This window comes from Semicossyphus pulcher, unplaced genomic scaffold (assembly GCF_022749685.1).
Source record: "Semicossyphus pulcher isolate SPU_LCO1_2020_fin unplaced genomic scaffold, fSemPul1.0.p SCAF_1, whole genome shotgun sequence".
NCBI lineage: Eukaryota > Metazoa > Chordata > Actinopteri > Labriformes > Labridae > Semicossyphus > Semicossyphus pulcher.
This window is the reverse complement of record NW_027211603.1, coordinates 32,033,944-32,057,333: the sequence shown is the minus strand read 5'-3', so window position 1 is coordinate 32,057,333 and position 23,390 is coordinate 32,033,944. Positions and strand designations below refer to the sequence as shown.

The following is a 23,390-nucleotide window of genomic DNA, read 5'->3' as shown; positions in this document are numbered from 1 at the left end:
TACCATTAGTTTACTGTGATATTAAAAGGGTTTTTCTTCATTCATGGACACTCACAATAAACTTTTTAAAATAGAGTTTCTTTGTCTCTTTCCTCGCTCTCTCTTTCTGTCATATGCTGCTGTCTCTCTTCCCCTCCCTTTCTATTATATGTTGTCTGTCTGTCTGTCTGTCTGTCTGTCTGTCTGTCTGTCTGTCTGTCTGTCTGTCAGTGGAGCAGAGAGAAAGGTTGGGAGTGAAGGTGTCAATCTTCCAGTTTGAGGCTTAAGCAAGTAAGTCAAATTGTAACTGTTTTAATTGATTTTTATTGCTGTAATGTTTCTGTGATTGATTGATTGTGACTTTTGCTGCTTTAATGTGCCTCTACAGCATTGGAAATGAAGAAAACCTCAATGTCCTTTCATCAAAAAATAATGATTTGAAATGAAATGACTAACAAGGATGGTGAAATGTACAGTATATGAAACTTGCCCATGTGCTGTGCTGCTGTACATGTTCAGTTGTGAGTGCTAAAAACTTATATTGTTAAGTGTGAGTTTATCCAAATGCGGTACACGAGTCAAAGGTTTCACTTTCTAGCAGCAAGAATGTAGAATAACAAAAGTTTATTTATTGTTGTTAATTTACATGTACTGTTTATGGCATAAATATTTGTCCAACACCTTTAATGAAGGTCACACTACTGCACGATGTTAGCTAAAAAAGTAAAGTCTTAGGAGTAGAATTTTGGTACTTGGATGTGATTAAAATCTAATAATAACTCAGACTAAGGCAATAAGTTAATATTTAACAAAAAGGAGGATTTTGCTCTTGCTCAGTCAAAGTCAGGGTTATTCAATACGCTTCATGCCCCTATTTTTGTAACACATCTGTAATCAAAAAAACAAGTGTACATGCATTCATTAAGTGTCCATGTGTACCTGTCAGTGTTGGGTGTAACACCTGTCACTTCACAGGAGGAGTGGTCTTCAGTGGTCAACCAGCTGCCCAGTCCCTCCATTTCCATCACGGCTGCTCCTGAACAGCGATCCAGGGTGAACCGCACTTCCTGCAGAGAACACACAAATAAGTACATGCTGTATAGAACTGATATTATCAGAGACACCGAGTGCATTAATGAAGCCCCTACTCCCCTGCATTATCATGAGTGCACCCCCTGTTGCTGTCAAGTGCTCTTTCACCATTATTACTATAGCGGGAGCTGCCTCTCTGACTCACATTTCTTTCATTAGGGCATATTACTGTGCCGCTGCCTGCTAGGTTTCTTGTTATTGCACAAACAAAAAACAAGATTTCACATCTTAACCCAACATGTTCCAATAATTGAGAAACTGGTGTATTTACAAGGAAAGAGAAAGGTGCAAAAGTAGAAAACCATGACAACCTGTTTGTAAACAGCCAGAGTCATTTATTACATTCACTGTTTAACTGTCATTCAACATGGGTATTAGAACAGAAGTTATTTTAATGGACTGTAATTGGGTCAGCCTGTAACTTTATCTGATTCTTTTTGTTTTTAAAGATTTTTTTTTGCCTTTTTTAGATGATACAGCTGAAGACCAACAGGAAATATGGGGCAGAGAGAGTGTAGGATGACATGCATCAAATGGCCATGGGTCAAAACCTGTGGCCAATGCAGCAAGGACTTTGCCTCTGTATATATGGTGCTTGCTCTACAGACTAAGCTAAACCAGCACCTCCTGTAATTTGTGTGTTTTGAATGTGTTTTAAATGTAATTTAAAAATAAATTAGTGTTGAAATACTTTTATGCACGTTTTTATTCATACATAGCTGTTGAAAACCTTTTTCCCTCTGGGATACCCCCAAAACAGACTGCGACCTATATTCTGGGTTTTACGGTAATACACAAATTGTGTTCAAATAAAATTTAAGTTGTATTTCCGAAAATCTCTCATTATGTGAAAGATGCCCTTCCTAAATCAAAGTGTTTATTGAGTCAGATAGGACGACATGACAGCAAAGGGAGATTGGTGACAGAATACAGAAGGTGATGTTACATTATTAGATAAAAAAGGATGTTTCCCCGGACGAGAATTGCTTTAAGACCCTGAAACATCTGAATGAGCAGAATAAATGTCAGAATAACAAATACTGAACACTGCTATTTACTGTGCCAAACTACAACAATGGAATCATTAATCTGTCCTAACTCATAGCCATATTTTTCACTCTGTTCAGACATGTTTGACAAGTTTTAATTTGACTTAAAAACCATCATCAACAGGAGATACATGTGGGGGGAATCAGCAGCTAATACCCTATAATATAAACCAGCTGTGCCAGCTGATTGCTCAGTAGCATCAATTAGGTCCATCATGTCACATTAACAGTGTTTGTTTGCAGAATTAATCATTTACACAAACTCTATACACTAACATCTTTATGCAGCAACTTCAGCTCTTTCCACAGATTCATGGGGCTTTACATCCATCAAAGGCTATCTATAGAAGGTCAATGATCCTGTGTTTGTTCCGATTACTTCTACACTACATTGCATATTGTCCATGTACTGTGCATTAACTCTTTAGGCTATGTTGTATTTAATTAATTGCTAAACTTTGTTGTACATTGAACACCGCTGATGGTGAGAATTTGGATCCTGAATAGTCCTGTAAATCTCTAGACAGCAGTTCTGTCCTTGCTGCTTTGAATATTGCATTGTCACACACAACAGCAGCTCATAATACCAGGTCACACAACCAGGTTGGATAAGCTGCTGCGTACAAGTCAGGACAAATGAATAGATTCACATGTGATTAAAAATAATACCGTTGTGATGCTGAATAATCCCCGTTGTAATCACAAAAGTCCCAAGGCTTTATTGTATTCATGCAATTCAGAATAAAGCTTCTGTATTACCCAAAGTCTCAGTGCATTCACATATTCATTTGGCTGCGCTCAGCGCTGCGCAAATGTAGTCTGTGTTTATGCAAGTGTCAATGTGAATCTGACCTTAAAGCTGTTTACGGTTCTGTCAAAGTTATTGTGTATTTCTGAATTGGTAAAGAACACACACACAATTCAGTAGCAGACACAAGGTTCCTGATGGAGCGGCCTTCATAAAAAGGATTAGCGTGTAGTTAAGGGAGTGCAAGCAGCATTTCCTTATTGTGAAAAGGGGGAGTTCGGGAACATTTAAGGTCTTTGGGTAACCAGTTTAATGAAGCAAATGGCAGCATGATAAAAGTGTTCTTATTCAGTTTTAGGTTTAAAGAGATGCAGCAATGAAAAGGCTTTTGTTTTGCAAGAGTGCTGACAACAGTTGGACTCAGTCCTGTGCTTTTACTCAAGTGGTCCTCATCTACATTCCATGAGTTTCAGAAAACTGGCTTCAGACGCAGCCTGTCCAGCTGCTTAAAGGTGTCCCGAGCTCAGAGGGAGACTCTGAGGCTGGAAGCTTTCAGTCTGGGTTATATCAAAGACTCTAAAAATAGGATTTCTGTCTCCCTGATATTGAAGAGGGGTAAGAAGTATAAGACAGTAGTTATGTGGGAGTCCTTGGGGGTGAAGAGCCCCAGGCGGGCCTCAGTCAAACGAAGATTAGCTTAATTTCACTCTAATTAAATGCAGTTGAAATGATCCTGGGTAGAAAATGTCAAAGGAGGGCTATTGCAATCATCCATCTTCCTCTCACCACTATTATCTCCCTTTGCACTGTACAGAACAGACCGCTCTACAGCACTTCATCACCAACTTACATCTTCCCCAATTTGCTCCCTAATAATCGTATGTAACATGCTTGCACAGGGCCTAATGGGTGATATTTACAGTCTATGACATGAGGTAAGCCTGGAAGGTTACAGTGGATAGAAGTGTAATTTGTGAAATGTTAATCTCGTACAACAATGACAGGACTCACTAATTGATTGCACCGAATAAGAACATGTAATTGAAAATGTGACTTGTTAATGTTGGCGCCATCGAATAATTATTACACCAAGGTTGTGAAGCTCAGCAGGATTTTTTGCTGAAATTCAACTCATTCAGGATGCCCTAATCTTTGTGCAGCACATTCTCCGGCTGCTGGTGTTAAGAATTCATTCACAAGCAATATTCATTTATTGGACTCAAATTAACCAAGGTTTCCAGTGTTGCTCTGACAGTTGGCCATAAAAAACCCCAAACACATTAAATTGGCCCAAACTTTAGTTTGTATATTTGCATGCAAGCCAGGGCTTTGTTATTGAACTGTTTAATAAGGCAAGAATGTATGTATTTCCCCTGCAAGATGTAAACTCAACTACAGCAGAAACATTTTTCTTGCATCTGATTCATTTCAGAAAAAACTGACACCTTTAGTCACACCTGCATACGGACATATTAAGAGGAACTTCAGCATCTAACATAAACAGCCCCTTAATTTTCTTTCCCTGTGAAGAGTGCCATACAAAGCAGTTTATCCTTACATTGTCTATACAACTAAATAAATCTATGTCCACAGCAACAGAAACAACATTTTTTTTTTTTTAGAAAGCTAAAAACAAGATCTTCATCACAAGAGTTGACCAAAGAAAAGTTTTTTTTTAGCTGTAAATCTTCAGTCAAATGCAGACTGGATGTATTTTCCTTCTTGGTGGATGTAGGCTGCATCAGGGAGCATTAAAGTTGAGAGCAACTCACAGTTTATCTTAATAAATACAGCTGCCAAACCCAGACAGCTTCATGACTACCGGCTTGCTGCATGAGTTGATCTCAAACTGTGGCCAAAGGTGTTGGAGGATGTTTGAACAGTGTAAAGCTGCCACCTCATCAAGCCAACACAGGTGCAGTTCAGAACTACAATGTGTTGAGGAATGTTAACCTTTCTGGCACACGCACACGAACACGTGCACGCACACGCGCACACACACACGCACACACACACGCACACGCACACACACACGCACACACACACACACACACACACACAGAGTGTCTAGTGTCCTCTACTTTATAAGTCATATTTGTTCGAAGGTACCAATGTGCTAATCCAAAGAACATGAGGTATTACACCAATCAGCCATAACATTATGACCACCAGCCTTATATTGTGTAGGTCCACCTTTTGCCGTCAAAACAGCCCCTACCCGTCGAGGCCTCATGTTCCTCAAACCATACCTGAACCATGTTTGCAGTGTGGCAGGGCCCTTATCCTGCTTATCCTTGGTCTGCTACAATGTTTAGGTAGATAGTACGTCTCAAAGTAACATCCACATGAAGGCAGGACCCAAGGTTTTACTAGCAGAATATTGTCCAAAGAATCACACTTCTTCCTCAGTTAAGCACAACACACACCTGGCCATTCACATGATGTAAAAGAAAATGTGATTCATCAGACCAGGCCACCTACTTCCGTTGCTCTGTGGTTCACATCTGATGCTCACGTGCCCATTGTAGGTGCTTTCGGCAGTGGACAGGGGTCAGCATGGGCACCCTGACCTGTCTGCGGCTACGTAGCCCCATACCCACAAACTGTGATGCTCTGTGTGTTCTGACACCTTTCTTTCAGAACCAGCATCAACTCTTACAGCAGTTTGAGCTGCAGTAGCTCTTCTGTTGGATCAGACTACACGGGCCAGCCTTCGCTCCCCAAACGCATCAGAGCCTTGGTCCCCCATGACCCTGTTGCCGATCCAGCGGTTTCCTTCCTTTGACCGCTTTTGGTAGGTACTGACCACTGCAGACCGGGAACACCCCACAAGAGATGCAGTTCTGGAGATGCTCTGACCCAGTTGTCTAGCCATCACAATTTGGCCCTTGTCAAAGTCGCTCACATCCTTACACTTGCTCACTTTTCCTGCTTTCAATACATCAACTTTGAGGACAAAATATTTACTAACATATGCTACCCACGGACAGGAGCCATTGTAACAAGACTATCAATGTTATTCACTCGACCTGTCCATGGTCATAATGTTATGGCTGATCGGTGTATTTGACCACAGCTGAGCATAAATGCACCCCATATCTTCTCGATGACAGCTCATAGATAATCATAAGTAAAACTGAAGTGACAGTGAAATCCTTTAATTTACTTCCTAAGCAAGTCTTTGATTAAACAAGTTGTTTATATAAATGACATATGTAAATTTCTGGCAACTTACATCCCTTCAAATTCAAAGGTATTAAAGCAGGAAAACATTTCTTGATTTTAGTGATTAAATTGTGAGAAAAACATGTTTTTCATCTGCCTACAGCTCAGTGAGGAAATGTTTCGTAGCTAATATTCTAAATAAATGTTGGTCGAAGTTAATAGGTGAAGTGTCCCACCTTGCTGTTGCTGCGGACATCCAGCCGATGCCACCGCCTGTCTGCCACGTTCACGTTGCCTGGCAACTGTAGCACAACTGTGCCCGAGCCGTGGTTGATTTTCAAGGTGGGGGTCCCGTCTATTAGCTCTAGATGAAGAGTGGGGGAGAAGGAGAGACAGGGAGAAATGGTTAGGAGAAATATTAAGTAACTAAGAAATCAACAGTTTTGTTGTGAATCTGCAGATAACCAATACCTGGGGCTAGTACCCAAGTCTCTGAAAAAAACAACATTTCAGTTGACTGACACAGTCCAAAGAATGTAATGTTGTACAAAGTGTCATATACAGTGCATACTGACAGTGTGTTACATAACTTTCTCCATTGCTAATATAGTCCCTGTTCAATGAGGATTATTGCACACAGTCTGCGGCGATGTCAACAAACATCGTACAAAAGTTATTACATTCTATTTTCTGACTTACTCAAATGGGAAATTAAAAGTTAATGAAGTGGTTAAGACTGCTTGTGTGCTCGGCACCATATGCAGGGAATTACGGGAACGCATGTCTACCAATCAGCATTGGTAATCCATCATCATGCATGCTGAAATGTAAAAAGTCCATCAGCATCATTGTGTGTCTGCTATTCACTGTGGTGCATGCAGTGACTCATTGCTTCATGCTACACCAGCTTGTGTTTACAACAAAGACTCGCAACTTTTAAATGTTCATGTCTGGACTCCATTATGACCAATCACTGACTGATTTTTGGTCCTTTCATGTTTCCCACAGAGCGCTCAAATATTGTCCTTGGTCTTTTTTTATGAAGTCAAATCGAAAAAATTATTATCTATTAGACTTTGAATTTGTAAAAATGTTATTTTTCTTGCCAATTAAAAGTCTGCCACAGTCAGAAGCTGCACTGAAATCCTAACATGACTATCAGGCAGCTGATCATTACAATAAGGACTTCTCCACATTTTCATTTGTCTTTACTTCTTGTTCCAGTTATGAAGAAAGGCAATCATATGGCATAGTCTGACTGCGACTGTGTGCAGACTTTACAAAAATGTTTTAATGATGTGGTTTTTAAATTAATGCGTATGTCAAGACTGCAGTACGTCTCTGTTGGCTGTATTCAATTAAATATTAATAAGAGGCTGTCACAGTTCATGTCCAATAGCTCATTGTTCCCAAGTTTCCCTGCTGCCACCTTGGAGCTACTTTCCCACACACCCACCGCCTGAATTAGAGATTCAGTTTCAACTCAAGCATTTGTTCTTATGCTTCATGTTGAGGACCCCCACTCGGCACTCTCCTGGTTAACTCTGAGTGCCAAATCTGAGGTGGTTACAGTATATGTTACAAATATACTTAAACTACAGTAAGGATTTCACTCACTTCTGCACTATGACATTTGTCTTCATGCTCGAGTCAGGAGAAGTAGAAGAAGTCAAAAGAGGCTGACAAGCATCAAATTCCCTTCTTACTGCTCTTCAATCCGCTTTGTGTCTGACTTCATCTGAGCTTTCGTCATCCCTCTTACTGCCTCTGTTGCGATGTCAGTCTATCAGCACTCTTTCATCTCTCGACTCTTTTACCTCGTGCATTGCTTCACTGTTTCATGAACTTTTTCACCGTAACTGACACTTTTACATAGCGGTGCTTTCAAATAGTTCACAAACGCTTTCTACTGATATCTTACTTTTCACTGTGCCATTGTGTCCTTTCAGGCTGACTTATAACCTATTTAGATGTATTGATCCTTTAACCAGAGGTAACTGGTAGTGAGTCATTGGACAAATACCGTTGTTGTGTACGTCTTTTCTCTACTCTCAGTGCTGTCTTTAGAGGAAAAGCTACACCAATGGTTATCCAACAGTATCCTCGTCAGCACTGACTTCTTTTTATTTGGGACTAATTGTTCCTCTGAATGCTTAAAGTAATAATCTCAAAGATTTTCATTTAAATAAATGTCTGTTAAGTCACAATCTATCGCTGAATGAGGTAACACAATGGTGATTGAGCCTATGGCCCACTGATGAAAGCCTTTGCATTCGCAGTATTACAGACTGGGTGTCTGTGGCTACATTCGCGGAAAAAATCACAAGCGGCGCCCAGTAAGTGACGCGTTTTCTATCAGGTGGGGGTTGGTCTGCTAGAGAGGGTAGGCGGAGCTAAGCAGCTGCTTTTCCGGTCTCTGCAAGTGTTGCGAGTAAACAGTAATCTACTATGGCTGAACAAACAAAGATATTGATTTGATATTTGATACAAAATGCACAAGTAACAGTGTGTCAGCATTGGTTGTTGTGGTTTACAATACAGAAAGATTTACCTATGATAAAGTCAATCAGCATTGGGTAAATTTGTTTGGCTAGGGCTTGAATGTAACACTCCCATTTGCATATTAAAGTCATAAACTCCAGCGTTAATGTCTGTGTGTAATAATGTTATCACCCGCTCAGATGGTTTCATGTCATGCACTAAACTCGGTCTTCACCTTGAGTTAGATGAAATGAGGTGTTGTAGAGCACATGGGATGCTGCTCTCCTCTAATTGCCTTGTCAAGGCTGAGATGCACCTTTGTTGAGAGTGTCCCACACTTCATTGTGCTGCCTCTCATATTGGCGCCGTTTCTCTCTTAAAGCCACAGTGAGAGCAAGTTTGTTGTTGGCATCCTTTTTCTTGTCACTTTACCTTTAATAACCTGCAAGTTGATTGAGTCGGCTGCAGGTGCAAAATGATTTGCTGCTGAACTTCAGGAATATTTCAATACATTTTCATATATTGGCAGAGGCCAGACAATTGACTAAAAAACAGAGAAGAAAATAAATCAGTTAAATCCAAAGCCTCCCTTCTTTGTTAAACTTCTCATTGTCGTCTTTCGGCTTTACAATCCCACCACATCTCAGTTAACCTCATTTATTCATTTTTCTTTATCACCATCAAGCCTGGGAACCTTCACCGTTTTGTCTTCTTCATCTCACACATCTCTGTCTTTCATTTTAAATTCTTCAGGCAGCCCCCTCCCGTACCTCAGGGGATACTTCTTTCTTGAACACCACGTGTGGCTAACACTATCCCCTCTACCCTTTCATTTACACCAACCAGATGTGTCGCAAGAAAAAAGGACCTTTGAGCACCTGCACACCTCTACAAATAAATGTGTGTAAATGCATACGGACACTATGCTTAATGTCAGCAGGTGCACACGCACTCTGAGTCAAAGAAAAAAAAAGAAGACAGTTCAAATGTAGATTGACCAACCGATTGTCTGGTACACCTAAGGAGCCTTCTTGTCATGATTGACTTGACATTTTCCCAAGAGATGAATACACTTCAGGGTCTAAAAGGAGGAGCGCATGGGATGAGTGAAGCTGCAGAACAGAAGAAGAATGAAGCGAGGGAGAGTGAAAGGAAGCTGTAAGAGAAAGAAAAAAGGCTAAAGGCTGATAGAGGATAATATGGAGGAGAGGACAAGTGAAAGATAAGAGTTAAGGGGAAAAAAGTGGTGATGTACAGGGGAAAGATCAGGAGAAAGATCAGAGAAAGTCAAGATATGAGACGGTAGATGACAGGTGGGATGGACAGAGAGAGATAAATGAGAAATTAACAATTAAGAGTAAGCAGAGGGAAGAAAACAGAAGGTGATGAGTGGAGAAGATGGTGATGGATCACAGAGATGACACATAAAGCAGGTGGAGGAAACAAAGAAAGAAAAGATCTGAATTGAGGCTATGCTGCACTTATCCTGCTTAATTAAAGGAGTGGGAATCAAGGTTGTTCTTTGTAGACTGGCTTATTTGTATTTGTATAATTTCTGTTAAAGAACTTAACAGGTTGGCAGCAATTATATGCGAGTATGTTTAACTGAATTATTTATCAAAGATGCCTCGCAAAATCAACAATGGAACAGGGACAGACTCTTAACAAGTGTTTTTTTTCCAGAACAAATGTAATGTTGGACTGGAAGCTGGACAGATTATCTTTTTGTCATAATCTGTTACATTTCAGTGACAACATCATCATCCCAGGGTCACTGCAGGATGTTATTGTATGTGTCCTATAAAGGTTCGGAGGGCCGTGACAAGGTGTCCATGAGTGGTGACAAAGTCACCATATGAATGAAAACAGGCCGATACTGACCAAGACTGTTACTTCACTTTGTTAGCCACCTCAACAGGTTTTATGAGATGCATACTGTATAACAGTCCTGGTGGATGACTATCTAGTAAATATTAAAGACTAAAACCAACAATGATGTCATCATGCTAACTAGTAGCAAAAGCTAGATTCCAGCTATAATCCTTTGCCTTATAACTGTTTTCTCAACACAAGAGCTAGAGAAAAAGAAGCAGATCAGGTATCAGCCAGACATGACTGATATCCACAAAATCAATATGTAAGGGATAATGTATAGTGAGCAGGCTGTTATCACAGAATGGGACCCTGACAGGATGAGCAGGACACGAAGCGGAGGGGTCTTGTCTCAGCCTGACACAATGTAATGATTTGTAAATGATTTTATTCATTTAAAAATGATTATCTGGGGCGCTGTTTAGCTCAGTCTGTGGAGCAGGCGCCCCATGTACAGAGGCTACAGTCCTCGTCGCACTGATGGCAGGTTCGACTCCCGGTCTGCCGATCATTTGGTGCATGTCATCCCCCACTCTCTACTCCCAACATTTCCTGTCTATCTTCAGCTGTCCTGTAAATAAAGCCAAAGGCCAAAAAAATAATAAAAAGATTATCTTTTTGTTTTCTGTTTAAAGATAGTGTGTTACACTCACAGTGAGAGCTGTGTCTATAGAAACGGCTAACTCTATGGCCTTCTTAAAGTCGAGGTGAAATGAAAAATGTCATTTTAATCCTTTTAGATCACATCCCCGGTAATATTGTGCATCTATTTGACAATATAGGCCAAAAAAAAATACAGAAAATACATTTCTTCGTATTGTTATATCAAAATCCGATAATTTTTTCTTCCGGTAAAACTAAATTTCACGCGTGCTTACGTAAGTTAGCACCAAACAATTTCAACCAATCAATCTGCAACATTTAGCCGCAGAGCACCAAGAACGCTCGGTCAGTTAGCTAGCTACTGCGCTGTGGAGAACGTCTGTCTACGCCCACTTCTCAACAATCAAATCAAATCCATCTAATGATATGTCCCGCCTGCACGTCCTGTTTCACTCGGAAATACGTCACGATATGGAAGCTAGATACTCTCGAAATGCCGTTTCAGCTCGACTTTAAAATGAGCTAACCTAGCTGCTATCACTCACATTAAAATTAGCTAACAGAGCTGTTTTTACTCACATTAAATGGAAACATTTCCACTGATGGTGAAGTAAGGTAGACAGGACTGCAGGAATCAGCGCAGCACCTGATTGAGGTCTCATCACTGTCAGAGTCTGTTGACATTTTCTTCTCCATTCACCGTCTTTAAACACCGTCGTATCCCTTACTGTGTCCTGTGTAATGTTTACTTCATGTGGCTTCTTCAGTTTTGCAGAACTTTGTCGTGGTTGCAGTTTTTGCATCTTTCGATGGATTGATATGATTGCAGTAAGTCTGTTGGATTGTGTGATTATTACCAGCAACAGTCTGTACTTCATAGTCTGTCATTGAGAAATAACAGACCTCAGAATGCCGTAATTAGAGCAATAAAAGTATTTCACACAGCCATGTAATAATACTTGGTAACTTAATTCAAAATCCTACTGCATAAAACACAGTTCATTGTTTCTGTAGCTAGCTTTCTTCTTATTATCATTATTATGTTTTGGTACAGTTACATAAAACATTCAGAGAGTTACGCAGAACCAAAAACGTCCTGCTGGGAGTGCAGCAGGCTGACAGGCCAACTGGGAGCATCTTCATAGGGGCCTGCACACCTTTTAAATGCTCTGGGTCTACCAGGGTTAGGACAAGACTTTGCTCTTAAAGGGCTCATCCACACGACCCAGCTTCTTTTCTGCTACTCATACGTAATTCATTACCTCCTAGAAAGACAGAGCGAGAGGGAGAGAGAAGCAGTGTGTATGTAAGGAGAGCTTGAACTCCCACAGTGTTGGGGGCTCTTAAATAAGAAAAATGTCCTCCTCATCTGACGGCCTGAGGATACACAGGAGTCAAACCGAGAGCATATGGACTGCATAAACAGCATTACAAATCACACTGTTTTACACATACACCCACCCACCGACACATATATACACTAATACCCAGAAAAGTCAGCCTGTGTTCAAATCAGCAGGCAATGCAGCGAGTGCAGAGCAGAGAGCTTCTTGTATAAACGATCTGTCAGCTAGCTAGCCAGCCCCGCAGCCGACGCATATTGGATCTCCGCATCCAGCAGCAGTTCCTATTTGAAAGCTGTTGCAGTGCTGAGCTGGGGGGTACTGCTACATAACAGCTTTGTGGAAATTGAACGTAATGCCAAAGTGAATCTGAGTGTTTGTGTGTGCTCTCGCTTGCTAGAACCCTTTTCTTCCATTTATTGTCTTTATCCATCCAGCAATCCACCTCTCATATAGTAGCACCATATGAAAACTATACAAAAGGATGAGAACATGTCCCTTTTTGTTCAAGTGAAGAAAACACACACAAATCCTTATCTGAACCCCTGCTGGCAAACGTTCTTCATTGTGCAAGCCAGTTGTGATTACACAAATTTAATTTGTTTTGTTAATTTGTGTATTGATTGGACAAGTGTTGGCCTCTGGCTGGTAGTCTTTGTGTGTGTGTGTGCCCGTGTGAAAGAGAGAGCAAGAGAGTGTGTGCGCTTGCTTTCTAAAGCACCTCAGAGCAGGTCTAATGCTTCCAGCCATGTTTGTCATTTACTGTTCATCTTGCAGAACACAAATCAGTACTGTGACAATTAATCTCACTAATCCGGCCGAGGTCAAAGAGTGCCATTGTTGATCGAGCCAGGTAGTCATGATGCTATGTAGGCCAGTTATCTTGTGGTTTTATTCTCCTACTTCTATCTGACAACCTCAATAATTACTTAATAACCTATTCTAACAAATCCGTATCAAGCTTATTTCCAAATTATTACATGAAGCGATGCAATACACTGGAGAAATTTGAAGGAAGGACATTTCAGTTCTTATGCCAAGATAAGAGGACTGATACTAGCCTACGCTGATGTCTGTACTGTGTGACACTAAATGTGTTTCTGTTTACATAAGGACTAGAAGTTAAACATAACAAAATATACCTAGATCTCTAAAACTCACTTATCATTATGTTAGATTTTGTTTCATTAATCTGTACAGCACCAAAGGACTTACCTGACAAATTGTAGTTAAGATAAGATACACTTCATTGTCCCCCAAGAAAAACTGGACTTGGGAAATAATGCTGCATAGAGCCGCAATCACACATTACAATACATTACAACTGAAACATCACAATAGTACACCAGACACTTTAGCAATTAAAATACAACAAAAAGAAACCCCTATGTGGTAACAGGGAGTTATATGATGGACAATAACATGGTTAGGCACTTGAATTTCCTTGCCTGGCAACCTTCAGGTGAAAATAAGATTCCAGAAAATCTTTGACACCAATAATTTTTCCAGTCTATCAATAGACATAGATGAGCTGTTCCGCTTGTTTCCACTCTTTATACAGGCAAAGAAGTGCATTTTTAAAATGCTTAACAATTATTTAAAGTTGTGATCTTGAAGATCTCAGTTTCGTTCTCTTAAACGGTAATAGCGGGAGCACACTTTCCAGATATCCAGACAGTGTTGCATGTGTGACGTCCACGGTTGGCTCCGGTTGTAACTCCTCGCTGACGGTCGCTTTCCTTTTTAGACTGTTTGCCTTCATCTGAGCGTCCAATTTGTTTCTTTTTCTTTGGATTTTCATTTATTTTTGAAGTTGTATCTGTAGTCATCGATCTTTTCTTTGTTTGTTCAGCCATAGATTACTTTTTACTCGCAACACTTGCAGAGACTGAAAAAAGCTTAGCTCCACCTACCCTCTCAGAGATTTTTACTTTAAGGTATCAACTCAAAGGATTGGATGTATAATTGTTAGTAGTTAATGGATTTCAACAAAACTATACATACAAATTCAAAACAAATGTCTTAAATCTAAAATCTAGTAGTTTTTTTGTCTGCTTTTTGTATTTTTAAGCCATATATTGACTTGTCATTTATAGGGTTTACTGGTTAGTTACCGCCATTTCGAAATTCACTGATATTGTTTACTTTACATGACATAAAAATTATCAATAATTAAAGTGCAGGAGACATTGCTGTCCTAAACCTGAGCCTGTGACCTCTGAAATGAACTGATGGTTATTTTTATGAACTTTTATACTTTTCACAGGTTAGAGAACAAAACTACGAGGACTACTTAAAAGTACCCACTGTTATAGTACTCGAGTCCAGGACTCGAAATCTGTTTTTTAGGACTCGTGACTCCACTTGGTGATGACTTGGACTCTGACTCGTGCGTTGACGGCATTTCGACTCAGAAAACGGAGAGGAGGACTTGGACTTATTTATTGATAAGGACTGTTTTGAATAATGTATTGAGTTTCGAGTGAGGGCTGTCACGTGCCTTTATCTACTTGAATGATTACTTGCCGTCTTGTTCAGCAACAGTTTCGGCTGCACTCCGCTGCATTACGTGTGTCGCAAATATTTTAGAGTTTATTAGACACCTGCAGTGATCGCACCACAGCAGAAATGAGGAGTGCGTCTCCCGGGTGCGGTGCGCATTTACACACGACACTCTGGAGTTTCCTCCATCCTGTCAAATTATAACAGTTTAAACCAGTTTAGTTTTGCTGCTTAAATGTCCCACGATATTTGCTGCAGTGACATTACTGTACACATGAAAACAACTACAACTGTGTACACAGCTTCTCTAATCTTTTAAAGTTAATAGTTGAAGAAAACATTCATACATCAATACAACCTGAAAGCTGCTCAACATCATTTATAATAATTTATTGATCATTTGGCTCATTGTTTTAACAAAAGCACTGTCTCTCAGACCTGAGTACAGTATACACATGGACTCACAGATGATAGAGAGTTAAAGCTAAGCTTAGTTTTATCAAAATTAAAACTCGTGGACTCAGACTCCGATTCTTCTTTGGTGACTCGGACTCGACTCGGACTTGGACACTGGAGACTCGAGACTCGACTCGGACTCGAGGTTTGGTGACTCGACTACACTGAAAGTATCACAGGGAAATATATGAGGAAGTACTATTTCTATACGGTCAAATAATAATAAATTTGACATGACTGTGACATGAATGTGATTTAATCTTTCTTCCACACAATGACTTAAAGTCAGTGTAATAGAGGTATAAATACCTTTAGTGTAACAGTATGACAGATCAAATCCCCGCAGGGAAACCCTCCCAGAGGTGATAAAGGATGATGGTGACAATACGAAGGTAAATAGAAGCAAGAGAAAACCATTAGGACATAAATATATCCAGAGAAGGATTGATCCTCAACTAAATATTTTCCTAACACAAGCCACTTGTCATTTGTCCCTGCAGCTCTGCAGACAGGTCTTTACTTATACATGTTCTTATTTCTTTAAATCACCTCCTCTCGTTGTGGATCTAGTTATACATGTATTTGATATCAAGCAGAGTGGGCAGCTCTAAAATTAATATGCAGAGTAAATACAGAGAATTACACGAGTGTGGTTGATGTGAACTGTAAATGCCACGTAGTTATTGTAAACTGCAAGTTGTTAACTTATGATAATGCTCAGCAAAATTAAAATGCAAATACAGTTTGCTGTAAGTGCTGGCTTTGTGTTATGTTTTTCAATAAAAGCAATTAAATTAACTGATTCACTGAAAGCCAAGGTCCTGATCACTATTAGAAGTGTTTGCACACAAAAGCAGCAAAGTCTTGTGTGTAGCGGATGATCCGATGATGAAGAATTATAATCATTAACTCCTTAACAAAAACTGAATCTTTTTCTTCCTGTTCACATGACCTCTGGGTCAATAAACACAAGTGAAGCCAGCTAATTTATGGCTCTTGTAGGAGGACGACTTTCCTTGATTTCTGGCTAACATCAAAAGACTCACTCGAGCAACAAGATGGACATATCCAAAAACTGTATGAAAATAAAGAACTTAATGATTAAAATGTACATTTACTAATATGTTATGCGTAATAATCAACTGAAGAAGTTACTGGACTGATGCTTAATGTTGATTGTTGATTCTAAATGTACAGAGAGGATGAGTGGCTATCTGCCCACTCTCCCTCTCGTCCCCCCTTTGCCTACAGACACTACAGTTCTGTGACTCTCTGAATTTCAGTTGTTCAAGAAACAGACAATTCCTAAACCTAAAGACCGAACCCTTAATTAATACGTATTCTATTACCTCAATTATTTTACATTATCGTGTTAGACTTATATTTCTGTAACATGTTAACTAAAGTCTCTGATAGGAATGCATGTGCACATTAGTGCATAAACCTAGGGAGGATGTTTGAGCAGACGTCCTGACACCTCCTCATGGGCTTTGCATTCAAAGTCATAAAGATGACAAAAGCGATGCTTCCCGGTGATATCCCAGGTCCCCAGACACCTCAGGAAATGACCTTTCAGAAGATAAAGGGGTTAAACAGCAACAACCCTTATACCTCTCTAATGGGCCATGGACCCCCTAACAAGGGATTAACAAATAAACACTTTCTTATGGACTGAACAACGCTCAGACAAAACAAAGTGAATCAACAAGAACTGGTTGAAAAGGACACTAATTGACAATGGTTGCCTTTCCTGTGTTTTGTATATTGTGTGAATTTATCTGCCTGCAAGATCTCTCTGAGCACCTCTGCACGCCAAAGGACACAGACACGTTCCTGTGGTAGAGGGAGCATTGATAAGACTATTAAAGTTATTTCACTCACTTGGTGAACAAAAGGGTATACAGATGCATATATATAAAATGTATGTGTACAGGTATGCATATTTGTCTTAACAACTAAGGTCATCATCTATGTGGTTGTTGAAATCGTTGAATACTTTTATTTCAATTGATGAAGTTTTATTCGGTGAGTGATATTAAGTATTTGGTCTTATTTCAAAGGAGAGAGAGCAAAACTTTCAAATATGGTAGAATTAAAAAGGTGAAGCGAATTAATATTAAGTTTGTTAAAGTTTAACTGAAAGACTCAACAGATGGTTTATGATGGGGAGTGGTCAGCAGCTCCCATCAACGCAAAACACCCCTATAACAAAGGATAATACCCAAGGAGAAAGGATAAGACTAGGTCTTCTGCTGTGGCTCTTCTGCTGAGACCCCAGGACTGATGTACTGATGTGATTCTCCCTCTCTCTGGCCTAATGGCCGAAGGCCGGAGAGAGGGGGGGTAAAGCCTGCCGTCTGGCCGCCCAAGGCCCGCTGCAGAGTTCTAGCCACGCTGAGCATGTTGGAAGGGGCATCCAACCAACCCGTGAAGGAAACTTCTGATTTCGGAAACAATTAGAACTTTGATTCCTGCCAGCCAGGATCCCTTATTGCTGCTTGTGCTCTTCGCCTCTGGTGCCTTGATGCTGCCCTGCGGAATGCTGGGCCAGAAAACGCCACCTGCTGCGACTCCTGAATCCTGAATCCTAAGTTGCACTGAACTTGCCTGAGAGCCAAATCTTGCGACTATTGAGTAAAAGCTTTTGAATGAAGATGACGTTAGAGACAAAGACTTAGAGCGGAAGAAACTTTGAATATGGCAAAGCTGCCATTATGACCCCCCTCAGCCAAAGGACATGAAGAGATGCTCCAGCTGCAGCTGAGAGAGATGGAGAGACACAGACTCAAAGCCTGCAGTCTGCAACGTGGGACCCAAAATGCTGAGGCCGCCAGGAAGAACTTCTGCTGCTGCCACTCTGCCCATCGTCAGGTGAACAATACTATTTCAAGTGTTAAGAGTTGATGTCAGACAACTGATGCTAAATTACCAATTGAGAAATTAATCAAGAGATTTAATAAGCATTAGACCTAAACTAGGATCCTTAATCAAAATTATAGTTAAACCTAATATTAAATTGCTTCACAGTCTTCCATGATGCTCCTCAAACTCTCCACTGCCGAATGGTGTTTTATACATTCAATCAGTTGATAAACCTCCAAAGATACGGTCACTGATTTGACTTGACTTAATGTCAATCCTATTTAGAGATTGTTCATTGTGCAACCTATTCATTGTGCTCACTCATTTATTCCTCATTCATTCATGTATTTTCTATTTAGTAGTTTAGTCATGTAGTCAGTAGTTTAATAAATATTTCATTTTTAAAGACCTTGATTCTGTGATTTGTGTGTGTATGAAATGGTAAAGTCACTGTACACCATGGCCAAGAACCTCGTAGCAACCCTGAGACCACAAGCCTAAATTAATTAATAACTATAAGTTTTCCCTGTTTTGTCAAAATTGGGTGGCGTCCAACATTGAATTTAAGGCAAACCTAAACTCTGTTATTTAGTAATGAACTAATCGTTTCTAGGAGCCGAAGATGAGTGCCCTCACTTTCCTTCAGCTTTTACACCGATGTCTGTAATAACGATGCAAAACTTTGAGTTATGGATTATTGTTACATAATTTGATATTAATTAGTTGTTAATTATTAGTCCTTTGAGCCGCTACATGTGTTTGTGCAGATGATGATCACTTATTCTAAAATCATACTCTACGCTCAGGAATAAAATATTTGTAGCATATTGTTCAATGAAATTAAATATTATTTTTACTGCTTGTCTTTTTTCCTTTTAAATGCGTATGAGCTTCATGCATGAAATGCAAACCTTAAAACAAACAGACCCTGAATGTTGGCAAAGATGGATTTTCTAATCTCAAAATACCTTTAAAGAAATTTAAGACTTCACAATTTAATAAAAGATTTTTACAAGCAAATATGAAAGTAAATGGATTTACAGAAACACCCAATGTCCTGATCTTACCTGGAACACAAGAGGTCACCTCAGGTATGAGTATTTTTAAACCCTACACACACACACACACACACACACACACACACACACACACACGCACACACACACAGGCTACACGCTACAGCTGTGTGTTAGAACCATGTAATCTCTTCTCCCCCAGCAGCCAAAGATTGGGTGCCGTACACAGCTATGATCCCAGTGTGTGTGTTTGTGTGTGTGTGTGTGTGCGTGCGTGTGTGTGTGCATGTGTGTGTGTGTGTGTGTGTGTGTGTGTGTGTGTGTGTGTGTGTGTGTGCGAGTGCTTACACCTTCTCTGGACTACTCAGCAGGGCTGGATTGGTACAGCTGCCTTGCGGCAGGATAAAGGGCGGATGAGTGTGCAGCTTTCGAAAAGCAAACAGGCATCTCAATAAGAACCTGGAGGTCTCTGCGTGTGTGGAAATGTGTGTGCGTGTGTGTGCGTGTGTGTGCGCGTGTGTGCGTGAAGCAGTGGGGAATATCATCAGGCCTGATGGGAAGCATCACTTAACAAGGTGTAATAACAGGGTGAACAAAGTCTTGCACACACACAATAGTGAAACGGTCCATGAGAAATCTCCGGATATATCGAGCGTCTCGTGTGCCACTTGACATTCATAAATGAAAAATCAGTTCAGGTTGTAAAAGTCTCTTTCGAAGCCACCTGGTATTTCTTTGTCCTCTTCTCCTGCCTCTGTTCCTTCAGATCCATATTTTACCTCTTTCACTCCAGCTCCCACTGTATTCTCTATTATTGTAATATCCTTTCCAAACTACACTTACAATATGAAATCATGCCACTGGAGAGGCGCAGTGCAGCTCTTGTACTTATAACATATTCATAGGACCTTTGGCTTTAAGTCCATGGCATATTTTTTTGAGGAACCCTTAGCTGTGTTGCGTGTGGGTCGATTAAACTTAACAGACTAGGAAAAACACTGCCAAAAGCTGCTTTACCCTGCCTTTAGGAACCATTAACTGTTATTATTAGGGAAATGTTATCTCATGATGGTCCTTTAGGATAATTTTCATCAGTTAAAGTTGAATATTACACATCAGTATCTGTAAAGTCTTTTAAACATATGCTCAAACTCAATTAAAAGGGAAAACATTATGGGAAAGTTTAAATTATTGACATGAAACAGTCATCCCAGTTTAGTGGTCAGTAATCAGGTTCAACACCAACCCACTATACTTGCATTTTGGGTGTTTTCACTCAGACTCACTCTGATTGCTTGCAGCATACCTGTCCTGCACACAGGTCTAAGAGACTCAGGGTGCTTTCACAGCTAAAGTCTGTTTGTTTGATTCGAATCAAAGACCAAATTGTTACAAAGTTGCATTTTACCTCCAGTTGTGTTTGTGTTCACACAACAGCTTTTACCAGCGGACCAAAAGTTTTGATGAGCGAGGAAACTGCTCTCTGATTGGTCAGAATTTCCACGTGGGTAAACTCCCTGAAGTAAACAGAGAGAGAGAGCTCACTCCTCAATCACACTCAACATGATCGCGGACTTTAATGTTTTGTTGTCGGAGTTTCTTTACTTTACACCGACATTGTTCCACAGGTCGATCAGCTCCACTCTCTTTTAGTTTTTCACTTAACAGTTTGAAGACTCTGTGTTCTTGTGCGTTTCCACAAGCGTTTGTGATATTGTTTGGTCAGCCCATATATGCTGCCTGGCTGCATGTCTGTCTCTGCAAGTGTAAGCACCCGTTAACAACCCACAATGCACAGTGTTTTGGTTTGCTTCCTGTATTTGGTCCTACTTTAAGTTCGTTTATGACACCTGAATCAAACCGGACCGTGGTTTGGAAACAGACAGAGTCCCATCTTTTCTAGCAGACCATGGTCAGGTTGTTACTGTACCAGAGTTTAATATCGGCGTTTACACCAACCTAAACGGACCGCACCAAGGGGACAAACACTCCAGGGTTGAGTTAAATCTGACTAAACAAGGCTGGAGTGTTAATTTTGGCAGCTAATTTAGATTTAGTCTTCATACGTAAATTCTTATTAGTTTTAGTCACATTTTAGTCATTTTTACCCTCTATAGTTTTAGTCTAGTTTAAGTCAACAAAAACCCAAAACATTTTAGTCCAGTTTTAGTCAATAAAAAGTCACACTTTAGTCAAAATGTTTTCTCTCTTGAGAAAATTGTCTCAAGATGGAAAACATTATCTCTGTTCTCGTTTGTACCCGTTTGCTTCAGGTAAAATTAAGACTTTAAATTTCAGCAGATCATCCAGTACATGAAGAATGAAGACACAGCATCTAAAGATTACTTATCATCATCGTTTCTCATTTAAACAGTCTGACTGAGGCAGACAGCCAGTGAACGCTCCTTTTTGAGCAGAAGAAGCATCAAATGACGCAAAAAACACCCTTTTTCTGTGAGCGTGCACAGAGCCTGAAGCAGAAAGCCTGGGTGACACAGAGGAAGTTCACAACCACCTTCATGATACCCGTTATCTCCAACCGGGTTAGCCAGTTATTTTTTTTATTTTTATTTTTTTTGCCTTTATTCATAGGATAGCTGAAGACAGACAGGAAATGTGGGGAGCAGAGAGTGGGGGATGACATGCACCAAATGGATCGGCAGACCGGGAGTCGAACCTGCGATCAGTGCGACGAGGACTGTAGCCTCTATACATGGGACGCCTGCTCTACCAACCGAGCCAAACCAGCGCCCCCGGGTTAGCCAGTTAGAGGAATGCAATGCTTGTATTTTGACAGACAGATTAGACATCATTTTAAATGTCCAACAGCCTAACATTTTAGTCCCATCTCTTTAACGAAAACAAAACATTCGTGTCGTCAGAGTCTTTATTATCAACAATTTATTTTTAGCTTCTCAACGTATCATCTTCATCATGGAAAAAAGGTCGTTGACGAACAATTTTCGTCATTATTTTGTTGAAGGAAATCACTGCTTCACTGCATACTACTTAGTTATTGTGTTTAATTGGTCATTTGGTACAGCACTGAAGTACAAAGGCAGGTCCGGTATCAGTATCTACTGTTGAGGACACTTTATGGTGAGGGGCTTTGTCTTGTCACTGTTCCTTGAAATCCATATTTCACTTTTCTTGCTCCTGCTCCCATCCCACAGTATTCTGAGACCATTATTGAAATAGTCTCTGCAAAATACACTTTCAATTTGAGGTCATAGCGCCGACAGACTAAATGCACATCTTGAACTCGTAACACAGCCAGAAGACCTTCGGCATTCAGAACACTCCATTTGCAATTACGCATCTATTCAATGTGTCTCTTTTAGAACCAACGTGAGCAGTGGATCTTTAAATCTGTGTTCTTAGAAAAGCCTGTCCCTTTCCCTTGTGCCTTTCTTAACATATCTAATTAAAAAGTTGCTGTTTTGGTTCAGATGCTGGTCAGGGGAAACCAATGTAAGTCACTTTCACATCTTTAAAATAAACAGTGGGACCAAATGATTGCTGTGCTTTCCCAATCAATCCTGCTCTTCACCATTGTTCTTCACGTTATCTGTTTACTTTATACTTTTGATTCTTGCTCACCGCTGTCTGAAAATCAACAATCAACCATGGTGCCCAAGGACAGTGAGTGACTGAAAGAATCATTTAGTTCAACTCAGAGTGTACAGTATAGTCAACACTGTACTCCCTTTATCTTACTTTATCTTTCTCTCATATCTAATAAGGTTTAAAAATCCTATTTGAGCTTTGTACGATTGGTGGGGTTTACGGTTTGTCGTACAGGAGGACTACGGCAATATATGGTGGCAATATTATGCCTTTTATTAAAAATCAGATATAGGCCGCTCAATGTTGTTCATATGAAATATGATGGAGGTTCATCCCAGACTGTGGCTGGTGAATATGTTGTTTTAATATTTGTATATCAGATGGCTTTGTGCATCGGGCGTCCAAGCAAAGAAATCCTTTACTGCGTGTTGTGTAGGGTGATTAATATTAAGAGCCAAAGAAAAACACTGTAAAACTGCTTCACCTTGCCTTAAGGAACCATTAGCTGTTCTCATTAGGGAAATTTTGTTTTCTGATCATTTTTGACAGTTATAACCAGAGACTGAACTATCATTAAATAGAAACGTTGTAAACAAACCCCCAAAACAGAGGGGAAAGGTGAAATAATTGCCACAAATTATGTTTGTGATAAACA

The 23,390-nt window shown here is 40.1% G+C and overlaps 1 protein-coding gene across 1 annotated transcript in view; it reads right to left on the bottom strand.

Annotated features, from left to right (window-relative positions):
- Positions 1-23,390, bottom strand: part of LOC138589795 (neural-cadherin) — a 334,506-nt gene that overhangs the window by 65,672 nt on the left and 245,444 nt on the right. Inside the window, exons 28-29 of the mRNA XM_069660252.1 lie at positions 6,270-6,397; positions 919-1,046 (exon numbers count right to left, since the gene is read on the bottom strand). Of these exons, the coding sequence (XP_069516353.1) occupies positions 919-1,046; positions 6,270-6,397 (256 nt within the window). The remainder of the gene's footprint in view (positions 1-918; positions 1,047-6,269; positions 6,398-23,390) is intronic.